The 12,914-nt window shown below is 34.5% G+C and overlaps 1 protein-coding gene across 50 annotated transcripts in view; it reads left to right on the top strand.

The window, feature by feature from the left end:
* LOC120298547 (ABI family member 3 binding protein) overlaps nt 1-12,914 on the top strand; it is a 147,284-nt gene that overhangs the window by 108,958 nt on the left and 25,412 nt on the right. For all 50 annotated transcript variants that reach the window (XM_039322372.1, XM_039322344.1, XM_039322373.1 and 47 more), the window contains 5 exons: nt 289-363; nt 1,933-2,007; nt 5,843-5,917; nt 7,924-7,980; nt 8,426-8,500. In XM_039322372.1, coding sequence (XP_039178306.1) covers nt 289-363; nt 1,933-2,007; nt 5,843-5,917; nt 7,924-7,980; nt 8,426-8,500 — 357 coding nt within the window. The remainder of the gene's footprint in view (nt 1-288; nt 364-1,932; nt 2,008-5,842; nt 5,918-7,923; nt 7,981-8,425; nt 8,501-12,914) is intronic.

Below are 12,914 nucleotides of genomic sequence, written 5' to 3'. Positions count from 1 at the left end.
CCTGGAAGATGGTTTCTCTTGTCTAGACCTCAAATCCCATTGCATCTAGTTCAGAGAATTAATATTGTATTTTAGTTTTTGGAATTTCACCTTTTTTCAATCAGGATGTTTATAACAATACTCATGTTTATAGCACTTAAAGATATATATATATATATACACACACACACACACACACACACACACACATACAATAAAATTTTATTGTAGAACTGTTTGTCTGAATTCTCTGTAGTTTGGAATATTAAAGTAAAAACAACAACAACCCCTCAGTATAATTTCTTACAGCTCCTAAGGAAACACATCAAGTTCCAACCAGACCAAAAACTTCTTCCAGTCCTGATATAACCCCAACCAAATCCAGTGAGTAGTTCATTATTTCGACTTTCAGGAATCTTGTATTCAGATATATTTAATAGAGTTCCATCTTACATAATCACATAAAATAATGTGGAAAAAAGCACATATTTGTGTATAACTAAAATTAAAAATTGAAAAAAACCTGTAATAGTTTTGTGTCTATGTTCGTATTGGTGTGAGAATGAGAGCGAGATAGAAAGAGAAGAGAGAGAGAGATGCATTTCAACACATTGTAAAATCAAAATTAGTTTACTTTTCTATAAAAATAGTTTCTTACTCAGAATTAGCAGCAACTCTGTATTCCTTTTCTTATCTGTTAAAATATAGAAGAGACATGCCAGCAGAATAAAAAAGAAAAGAATGAATTCATTCTTAGCAACCAGAATAACATTTTTCCTTTCTAACCACATTTTTAGCTATTAAACAAGGTTTTTTTTTAATAACTTCTAATGTAAAAGACATTTCCAGTTTTATAAAATAGCCAAGAGGTTGTCTTTGCTATTAACCTAAAGAATTTCTTCTGATTTAAGCATTTTTAGAACTTGGGTTATGCTCAGAATACCTTTAATATGAGAACATTGCACAACAGATGTAATGTTAACCTTTTATTCTATATATTTAAATCAGTACCAATTTAGCTATTGTATGTTTTCTATTTGAATGGGAATATCCATTTTCCCCTTTAAATTAATATAAAAAGATTTCTAATATAATTTGAACTGACCAGTAAGAATTTTTCAAACAAAGTTGAAATGTTCAGATTATTTAGTTATTTAAAAAAAACTTTTTCAAGCTTTATCTATTTGTTTTCAACTAATGAAACAATCATCACAGAATCATATTCCCTAAAAAGAATTATCTGCAAATAAAAGAAAAAATATATCTTAGATATCTTAGGATCAAGGCACAGGACCTAGATGAGTTGCAAATGCCAGCGTTTTTATTAGATTAAGCAGCAAAATAGAATCTCGCTAGGAATAAATAATTGTAACTGTTCTTATTTTCCATTTTCCTGAGGAAACTGAAGTTCTGGAAATGTATCTATTGAAAGCATGAATTGAAAATTGCTGCCATTATGTCATAGGCAGACATGGTCTCTGCCATACCCAAAGATACATTGCAAAGAGAGTTTCTATGACAAGCTCCTGCAAATTAGATGAAAAAAAATATTGTTTTCTCTGCTCTTAATATGGAATACTCTAGCTGGTATCCACCACATTTAATTAGAAAGAATCCTCTCAGAATTTGCACACAACTGAAAAAATAGTATAGGAATGAATTCTGATCCAAAATGAATTCAAGTGACATCATCCTTCTTCCAAGAAAAATAAAATAGTCTGGTGTCAGATCTGCAATCTAGACTAGAAATTGTTAATCCAGAAAATAAATTTAAAACAATAAGTAAAGCAGCAAAACGCTTATCCATTTCCTTCTAGTTTTCCTTGTTTCTCTTGTGAATTCTTTTGTGAATTCTATTTACTAATTTTTGTAATAGCTATTTCTTGAATCACTATAATAAATAATTCTCACACAATGACATCATTTCATATCGAGTTTGTTGGTTCTTTTCAGGTCTAAATGTCAAACATCATGATCCATCCAAACCTAAAAGTCCTCCTGGTCAAAAAACACAGCAATCAAAACCAGGTAGATATGTAATTGTTATTTTACATCACACTGTCTCTTTCACTAAAACTGCACCATTAAACTTCACACATATTACACATATCAGGGTATATAGCTAATCCAGACAGGACAGAATGTTAGATATAATAATTTTAGATTGCAACCACTTTTTCCATTTTAGAGATTATTTACCTAAAATAGTCTCATACACTGTGTATAGTTTGTCCCAGGACTCATTTGCAGGATCTTTTGACACTCTCTATATATACGTTAGGATGTTTTTATATACATTTTCAATTTGTATTTATGTATGTTCATTCTTTAAAATAATCCCTACATAATGAAACATTAAATTTTATAATTTGCTCAGCTCAGCCTAATTATTTAGTCTGACAAATTACTATGGAAACTTTAAAAATAATAAATAAGATTCCTTTTAGCATATGCAAAGTGTTTTTCTTTGCCATTGATGTTATATCTACTGTTACTCCATCCATGATAATTACCATTAACTTACTAATTAGTGCCCATAAATCCAAAGAAAGGTTAATGTTTTCAGAATCTGTTATGTAGTTAAAGGGCTTCCTTTCAGAACTTGTGGCTACTCCAAGTGGGCCTTCTCAAATTTCAAAAAAGACCTAAATAAATGAAGCAATGTAGTCATTCCATATGTTGTAGGAATATTGAAAAAGCTCAGGAGGATCTTCAGCCAACACAACATATGTACACATATCAAACCCAAGAATACACTAAGGCAGAAGCTTGTCCACATAAAACATCCAAACACAAACTGACCAATGTGGTATATGCAGTACAATGCTGTGGTATATGCAGTACAATGCAGTGAGCTATGTGCAGATCTGTACATTGAGGAAACAAAACAACAACTTCATAAACATAAGGCACAACATTGGACAGCAAACCCATCGGGACAGGATTCATCAGTCCATCTGCATTTAAAAGACAAAGGCCACTCTTTCAAAGACAACAAAGTCCACATTTTGGATAGAGAGGACCGCTGGTTTGAAAGAGGAGTCAAAGAGGCCATCTATGTGAAAACTGAACAGCCCTCTCTCAACAGAGGGGGAGGGATACGACATCATCTATCTCCAATCTACAACACAGTCCTTTCAACAGTTACAAGAAGGCTCCACACATATTTGCACTAATTGCACTATTCAGATGACCCTGAAGACACAAATAAGCCTCCAGGTAGCACTAACGACGAATGCAAATGACCAGCTGTCTGCAAGGAGTATAAAACTTTCCATTTTCCCCCACCATCCAATCAGAGCTGAAGAAGTTTCTTGGATGAGAACTAAACGTCTTCAAAGAAAAAGAAGGAAGTCCAGTTGCCTCGTGAAAAAGCATCTTTGGGATAACTATAACCTGGATGACTGAGAATCTCCATAGACATGTTGAAACAGTATATTTGATTTACAATATATTATATGAACATGTCATTCTAGTTCATGGGTGTCAAACTCTATCACATCAGTGATGTATTGTGATGTATCACAACATTTTTTGCCTTTGCCAAGCTGGAGTGGATGTGGCTGCACATGATGCATCCAGCCCATGGGCTGCCAATTTGACACTCCTGTTGTAGTGTAACATTTCTCCCTTATAGTAGTTTTAAAAAGCAGTTTGTTATTTTTCTCAAAAAGAAACAATAATAACAGTAGCAAAACTACTTCTATTTTTTAAAATTAGTAGAAATTAAAATAGTATCAAAGTTCTCTGTTTGCAGAGTATTTTTAAGGAAATTGGGAGGCTTTAAGAAGAAGTCCTGGTTCCACTCATTGCTTGACCAATTTGTGCAAAAAGACCTCAGAAGTTAATTGAGAGCAGATGGTCTTTAAAATGCAAATAATATTGTATTACAGAAGCATAACTATTACATTGCAAACATGTTCTGTGCATTTTATTCTCCCATAATGAAAATATTAAGCCGAGTAATACTTGTCATTCAGAAACCTTTAAAGGCAAAGATGATGATGATAACGATAATGATGATGATAAAATATTAAGGCAATAAAAACATTACCTTTCCTTTTCAACCTTCTGTCCACATGACTTTCATACCAGCTTTTGCAAGCTGATAAACAGATGTATTCCTGTACAGTATAATCCAGGTTTTGATTCTTATTTCATTTTCCCCCATGGAATAGTTAATTCTTAGCAAATCAAATTATCATGCCAACAATGCTACAGACTAAATCTGGTAACTGAGTTGCATTTGTATATGTTCATATTATCATCCATATTTTTAGTTTTTGTATTTTTAGAGCAAGGTAACCAAAATTCCCCCTGCTTGCACCCAAGAGCCTAGTTAGAAGAGATTTTTTTTTTCCAAATCTTGTCTTCTGCGAAAAATTATCTTATTGCCAGATTTAACACAAATATCTCAACCCAAGGAGAAAAAACTTGTCAGAAAATTTGCTTATATAGTCATGAACTTTTTTCTTTACTTTTTTTGAAAGAAGAGCAGAAATCCACCACAAAAACTTAAACTCACTGAAATTGCTACCAACAATAGTGCTAGATGAAAGATTTCTGCTCTTACTTTGTTTCATATCACATTAAATTTGTAGAACTTTTCTTTGGCACAAGATATATCACTAGTTGCCTTGAAGATTTGTGTATGTACAGATTCACATACACACAAGTATTTTGACCATGTTTGAAAAGTACACACAGCTATTACATCCAAATTTATTAGGAATAATGATATTTATATCTTTGTAGTTAAAAACATAATCACAGGCTCAAACTTGCAGTAGTTTTCAATACTTCTATACCATCTTTTACCAATCCCATTTCATGTTCAGAATAACTAACATAACAATCAATGGTCTCTTTTGTGAATGATTTGCAGTGGGGTCTGAATGATCTCCTAGACCAGTGGTTCTCAACCTGTGGGTCGGGACCCCATTTGGGGTCGAACGACCATTTCACGGGGGTCGCCAAACAAGGCTGTCCGCCATTTTTCCCCCTTTTCTTTGGCCATGCTCCTGGCAGCCGGTGATGTATAAGTGGTTGGGGTCACCACAACATGGGAAACTGTATTATGGGGTCGCGGCATTAGAAAGGTTGAGAACCACTGTCCTAGACTTTTTGGATTTCTTGGCTTCCTATGATATTCTTAACTACAGATCACCAGGTTTGATCTTACTTGGATCAGAATGACCAAAAATAATGATTATACCCTTACCTTATCCCAGTTACACTGTTATCCTTAGCTTGAAAATGTCTCAGAAGCTACAGCAGGCAAAGAATGCAACTGTTCTTGTTGATTTATGTTGGGTACAGGAGCTGTTACAGATAGGCTCCTGGGTCAAGTTAAGGTGCTAGCTTACAGCTTCTAAATTCCTTTATCACTTGAGTCTTCATTGCTCTTTTCATTGCTCACTTCATGTGGATTATACTCACACCAAGTATGCTAGGTCAGAAGGACCTCTGTGAATTCCCACTAGTAGAGAAGCTCTTGGGTGAACAAATACCGCCAAAACATGAACATAGTATCAAAATTGACATCATTTTTATTCCAATACATTGATTTATATTGTATAGGCTTTTCCACAGATGTTTTGTTTTGTTACTCCCTGTCAGAATCTAACGTTGGTAAATAATGTCTTTTTTCTATCTTTCCTATTCAAGATATTATTATTTCTCAAAGCTTGACTATTTTTCCTTAATACTGATTATAATATATATCATTGTCCTGTTTCAAGTCAGCTACAAGAAACATGTGGAGTCATCACTGTTTTTAATCTAATAATTTTAAAGCATGTACTCTTATTTGAATAAAATACAAGACATGATTCCTAATGAATATTTCATTCCTTTTTTCCAGATCCAAAAGAAACACGACTTCTTCCTTCAAAACCAAAACCATCAGACAAACAAGAAAAAAACAAGACTAAACCTGGTAACTGCATTTTGATAAAATTCATGTAGATGAGATTTTTTGAAACTGCTATTCAAAATCTAACTGATGCAATATCTTAAAATACATCGACAAACTTATTTCAATTAAATCCATAATGGCTCATAACAAAGCTATATGAAAAGTAAGGGTTTTTTCAAATAGCCAATATGTTAAGTATTATTGAGTATACTACTTGCTAGTTAATTCTTTCTTATACAATTCTTTCTTATATCACTATCAATGGTAATATTAGGGTTTTAAATTTTAATATGATATGAACAAGGTGTTTTTTCTTCACTCTTTCTCTCTCTCTCTCTCTCTCTCTCTCTCTCTCTCTCTCTCTCTCTCTCTCTCTCTATCTATCTCTCATTCACACACACACACACACCACCACTACCACCACCACCACACACAATTGCTGTCTTCTAAATTTGGTACAAGGCTTCATAAAAAAGTGACTGAGGAAAGTTTGGCCTCTCTATTTGCATAAAGAATTATGTTTCTTAATTTTTGATTTGTCCATAGTCTATTATTATTTAATAGGGCAACCAAGTCATAATGGAAGGAAAAGAAAATGATGTAGGAAAAAGGAATAATAACTTTCTATTCCTCTCATGTTTCTTTTTCTCAAGCTAAATAATGATAAATGATAGGCTGGCAGGACTCTTTATATATTATTTTTATAAAGATAACTGCTCAGCAATCCAAAGAATATTATGTCTCTTAGAAAGCAAGTACAGCAGACTTTCTAGGATACCACTCCCATTAAGCCTAATCAATGTGACCATTGATCATGGTTTATTAGGATTAGAGGTGAACAACATCTAGACAATCAGAGATCAAATAATCCAACAACTGCATTTACCAAAGCTTGGGACTTTCTGAACTAGCCGCAGGAACTTTAATTTCTTTTTAGCTACAAAAAGAATTCCCATAAGGAATGTCTGAATATAATGTGTCCTTTTAACTTTGGTTTGGCTTATTACTAACAGAAATGGAGAGGACTGTTTACCCCTCACATCTGCATTTATTTTGCAGTCTGAAAGATAAGATGCTAACAATAATTGGGATTAACAGTTAGTTACTGATATATTTTGGTTTGTTTACTTTTGGGTTTTAGCTATTCAAATTGCTCAAAAGGGAGCCAGAGCAATACCACAGAGCCAAAACAACACAGCAATATAAAGCATACAAATCTTTAAAAAGCATAAGGATGGGGACTTGGTCAAAGGCAGTGTCATCTGGCAATACAAAGTTTATGATGGGATATAGTCAAAATCACACTGAAAATCAAATGAATATGAATGAAGCATAGACAAGACTACTCTTATTAAGACATAAACATTTGAGTTAATAACCAAGTCTTCATTTTGTGCTAAAAGAAAATTAAGAATGACCTCTAGAGAGCATTCCAAAATTGTCATAAACTGTTCTTTGAACAGAATAAAAGGATACTAGGAATACATTCAATTGTGAATATTAATACAATGAGTAGATGGTAGTGTGTTAGGATTTTTTTTCTTGCAATAATCTTGCTTGATATTCTATTTCCAAATCTGGCTGAGAGAACTATCTAACTGTGACTGTAACATTTCTTTTGTTCCCTGTATCCTAACTGTAGCATATCGAGAATCAATTCAGCTTCACAATCATGTTTCCAATTGTTCCAAGATACCATGAAAGGTTTATTTATTTATACCTCGAAGTTAACTGGAATGAACATTACATTTCATGCAGACTTATGAATCAGTGTGTATGTGTGTGAAGATACTACATAAATTCTCCACCTAAGTATAGAAACTGACTATACAGAATATTACCTCAAACAGACTTCTGTATCAGAGTTTATTAATTCTAAATCTCCTGATGTCAAAAATTTAATCTTCCTAGAACAAGTGTAAGATTGCTTTGATGGTCTAGTTAGTACTTTCTCTTTTGAACATTATAATATTCCATTTAAAAACAATACTTGGGTACACTTAACCTATTTAATTATTTTGTTTTAGGTTCATCTAAACTGAACAACAAAGTGACAGTCACCAAAACTCCACATTTGAAAAAAGGTATAGTTCCCAAAATAGGAAAACCCACTCTACTAAAATCAATACAGAATCATAATTTGGGTGATCAGTTTATTACCTTGAATTAAAAACATAACTCTTTCTGATCCTTGAAATACTGAACCATATTTTAGATTAATAGAACAGAATATTTGTAGCCTAAGATTGAACTGTGTGGTCCTTGATGCTTTTTGAGTTGGATTGAGTGTGGTCCTTGGTGCTTTTTGAGTTGAGTTGGTGCTTGTTTTCTTGCAGACATTTCATTACCAAAGAAAATAATATCATGAGTGCTAGATCAAACTAGGCAACTTTTGGAGAGCTAATTTGGTGTAGTAGTTAAAACCAATGAACTTGAATGAGGAGAACCTTACCTTTAGTAAACATAGTGAAAATAAATATATCATTGTCTCCAGTCAATTCCTAATAAATTTGGCATTCATTTTTTCAGTTGTCCACAGAACAACACCAGCCCCTCCTAGAACTAGAACACCAGGAGGACCATCCTGGAGTAAAAAACCAAGAGGTAACACTTAAATATTACTTCTTATATTGTTGAAATGTTTAGTAGTGGCATCTTTATTTTGTTTAATGGTATACTTTGTGGCCCTTTGCTTATCTCTGTAGACAGATAAATAGAAAACAATAATATAATTGTGAAAAAATTAGTTGCAGTTCTACAACCAAATGCCAAGAAATAAACCCATTCAGTACACATGTATTTGATGTTCTGTTAATGCTTATTTCACATTAATAAAGTAGCAATAGCTGCAAATAAAAAAGAGATGTAATTTGAACCATAATTAACCCTTAACCATGACAGATTCTTACTGTAATTATTGAAGCATAAACATATCCTAACTTTTGGATGTGCCATAATTATTTCCATATAGATTTTGGGATGGAGGGCAAGAGAAAGTCTAGTGGTTCTAAATTTTCACTTACTCATTGAAAATATTTGTCAAGACCCAGCAAAATAAATTGATTTAAGTAAGACAAATTGTTTGGATTTAAAAAAAACAATTTTTTTGTTTTATATTTGCTCTGAAATATAAAACTATTTCTGTTTCATACTAGATTTTGATACAGGCTTTCATTAACCATCCATTCCTTACTAATCCTTAAATCAAAATAAATTTTATATTAAAAATAAAGAGGCAACAAATATTGTACCTTTGTATAGAACAGTTAATTTTATATATTTAATATAAAAGAGACACCATTTAGTGTAGTGGTTAAGGCATCCAACTAGAAACCGAGTCCGAGTTTAGTCCGTTCTTGGGCACAAAACCATCTGAGTGGTCCCGGACCAGTCATTCTCCTTCAACCCTAGGAAGGAGGCAATGGAAAATCACTTCCAAAAATTGTCAAAAAAATTGCAGGAGCCAACAATGACTTGAATAAATGTGTACAAAATAAGCTGAAAAAAGTGAAAGACCATTAGAATATATTTAAGAACTAATCTTTCTTTTCATCTCATTACTTGCAGATTGTTCACTAACTTCAAAAAGAATCAAAACTATAATTTTATTTTTCATCTCTTTTTCAAGCCTTAAAAGATAGCTAGATCATACTTAGTTTATTGATCAAAAAGATAAAATTATGTAGTATTCATGTATAGCATCCTAATTTATATTTAAAATTGTAAATAGGAAAAATTAAACATTGGATTGTGTATTATCTAGTGAACTCTATTTCTCTATTTTTATGCTTTTTTGCCTACTGTTGTGAATGAGTCAGGTGTATTCCCCTGTATTATCACATTTTCTATAAAAATATATCCCTAGAGCAATGGTTCTCAACCTTTCTAATGCCATGACCCATAATACAGTTCCCCATGTTGTAGTGACCCCCAACCACTTATACATCACCGGGTGCCAGGGGCGTGGCCAAAGAAAAGGGGAAAAAATGGCGGACAGCCTTGTTTGGTGATCCCTGTGAAATGATCATTCGACCCCAAATGGGGTCCCGACCCACAGGTTGAGAACCACTGCCCTAGAGGAATATCCAGACCTTTTTCTTCTAGATCAGAGGTCCCCAACCTATGGGCCATGGCCCACTACCAGGCCTGGCCTACTGGCTGGCCAGTGCACGCACTTACTCCCACTTGCACTAGCACCCATGGACCTGTTTGCGGGGCTAGCGGCGGTGGCTAGTCCCTGTGCGCATGTGCAAACAGGGTTGCTAGCGTGGAGGCGGGTTTGCATGGCCCGTTTGCACATGCACATGGGGCTAGCAGCGACCACTAGTGCCTGCGCGCCTGCACAAATGGGGTCACTAGTGCTGTGCGGGTGTGCGCTGCTCTGTTTTCATGTGCGCGAACACACATTTTCCAGCTGCTTTCTTTCTCTCTGGGCTGCCAGCATGAAAAGGTTGGTGACCTCTGTTCTAGATGATGCAGCTATTACTTGAGAAATTTACCTTTATGGCATTTAGTCTGACATTTGCTCTTGTTGCAAAATACATCTCTGATTAACGAAGAGAGCCAATTCCAAGTTAATAGGAATTTGGACAAAGTATCTTTGGCATGGACTCTCATCTGTCAAATCAGTCTAATTGGTTACCTGGCTGTAATGTCCACACTTCAAGCAGCAGTAGATGATTTGATTGGACACTTTAATGTGCCAAATATCCATGACCAAATACAACTTCTCAGAAAATAAACTAAGGGAAGTTTGAGGCAGCACCAACAATGGACTCTGCCAGGGACCTCAGACTCCGAGAATAGCTGAAAGTTGTTAGTTGGTGATATATCTTTGGCAATGAAAGCTTTTCTGTGTAAGGTTTTCCATTTTAGATCATTTTTCAATTGTCAGACATTTCCATTTTTTTTTTTTTTTTTGCACTGGTACTTGGAATTTTAAAATAAGCTGTGGATTGTCTTGCAAAATTGTTGAGCTGGAATTTCACCAAATAGCTGCCCCAGGAACCATAACCATCTACAAAACTGAAGAATGTTTGGAATAGATGTACACAAATTGAAACAATGTAGGTTGTAGTCCCCAGAATTTTTATTTAAAAAAAAAAAAAGCTTCTTAGCTTATTTACTTATTTATACTGTATTGGCCAGCCAGTGGATTATAGGCAGCATACAAAACTAGAAAAAAAACCATGTAAATAGCTAAAAATATTAAATCAGACAGTCCCGATCATACTGTCCTAATAAGCAACCCAAAAAAAAAAGAGCAAAGGGCCATTAAACAAATAACAAACTTCAAACTTGGCTTGGCACCAAAGCCAGGTTTTTAAAGCTTTCTGGAGCCCTAGGAGAGAAAGTACCATTCTTATCTCTGGAGGGATGCTAGAGGATAGGGGCTGCAACAGAGAAGGCATGCTTCTTAGGTCCCACAAGATGGCATGTTTAATGGAGGGAACCTGGGGCACACCCACTTAACTGGAATATACTGAATGGACAGAAACATTTGGAGATAAGAGCTCTGTCAGATATCCAGGCTTTATGTCAAATAGGGCTTTATAAGAAATAATCAGCCCTTGAACTGCATTTGGAACTACCTGTAATGCAATCCGTGTAGCAGCTCTGTCATATGGGCACACCGAGAGGTGCCTATCACTGCATTTGAACTAGCTGTAGTTTCCAGGTTGTCTTCAAAGGCAATGTCATACAGAATGCATTGCAATAATCCAGTTGTGAAGTGAGGAGGGCATATGGGACTCTTTGAAGGTCTTCCCAACTGTTTAACACTCAGTCACATTTTTAGAAATGAGATAACGCTGGAAACCAGCACCTTATTTTTGTAATTTTTTAAAAATGATCAAATGTGGATGAGAACCTGATGGGTGCCAACAGAAGCATCTGTGAGTGCGTTAGTACTCCATATTTGGAATTCCAGGGTTATGCTAAATTACTCAACGTGAAGCCTAATTTAGAGAAAGATTAATTAAAATATTTTCCAAACCACATCACCTAAATACCGTAAGTGAAACACATTGCATGACTTATCATTTCAAGAACTGTATAAACAGTTTTGAGCAGTGTACAGATATTAGAAGATGTCTATTTTCTACACTGCTAGTTATGCCATACAATGCTGAACTAGGACAAATGTTGTTGACTATAAATACTGTATATATGCAAAAAATTTCCACTTGGTGAAAAATGTTCAAGCTATGTTCTTGAGAGCCAGAACCACACATGATATGATCTTCATACTGCAAGATACAATCGTACATATGTGCTGCATAGAAAATCTTTTCTTAGTTTGCTTCACTTAGCTCTTTCGAAATAAAGTATGATAATATCTTCAAAACTGAATGCATCTGTTTTTGTACAATTAATGAAACTGAGCAGAGGCAATGTGTTATTGTGCTGCCTCTTTTATTATGATCTTTGCATGGGCTACTAACTCCTCCAAAACAAGAAGGGTGGAAAGAATCCTCATCCTATTTTTAGACCAGTATTCCATGATTACAAAAAAGGCTGCCAGCTGTTTTCTGTCACCATGCTGGTACTGTATGTTACAATTATTGAAAATGATGTAGGTTCAGTTATAGTAAAATGATATGTTTATGGATATGATTTACTCTGATTGTGTTTCTATTGATTTTGTCTTAACATGTTTAACATTACTGTTATTTTTTTCTCATTTTTTAATTTTATATTTTGTTTCTGGAATTCTTATGATTGAAATACATTATAATGGATTGCTAAACTAAGTGAGATAAGTAATTCTCTGTTCTCCAAAAATTATCTCAAAAGTTACATAGCATTTCACCCACCATTCCTTTCACAATCTGCCTACCCAGCCTGCCATTTCCGCCATAGCCACGCCCACCCGGCACCTGGCGATACATAAGTGGGATTTGGGTTGCAGTTTGGGCACTCGGTCTCTAAAAGGTTCACCACCACTGACCTATAAGAACCCAGCATTTAAGATACAAGTAGAATAATGCTCATTTTCTCAACAATTTGCCTCTGATTA

Source organism: Crotalus tigris, unplaced genomic scaffold (assembly GCF_016545835.1).
Source record: "Crotalus tigris isolate CLP2741 ecotype Arizona unplaced genomic scaffold, ASM1654583v1 scf7180000024115.3125172, whole genome shotgun sequence".
NCBI lineage: Eukaryota > Metazoa > Chordata > Lepidosauria > Squamata > Viperidae > Crotalus > Crotalus tigris.
Note: the sequence above shows the minus strand (reverse complement) of the source record. Positions and strands in the feature narration are given on the sequence as shown.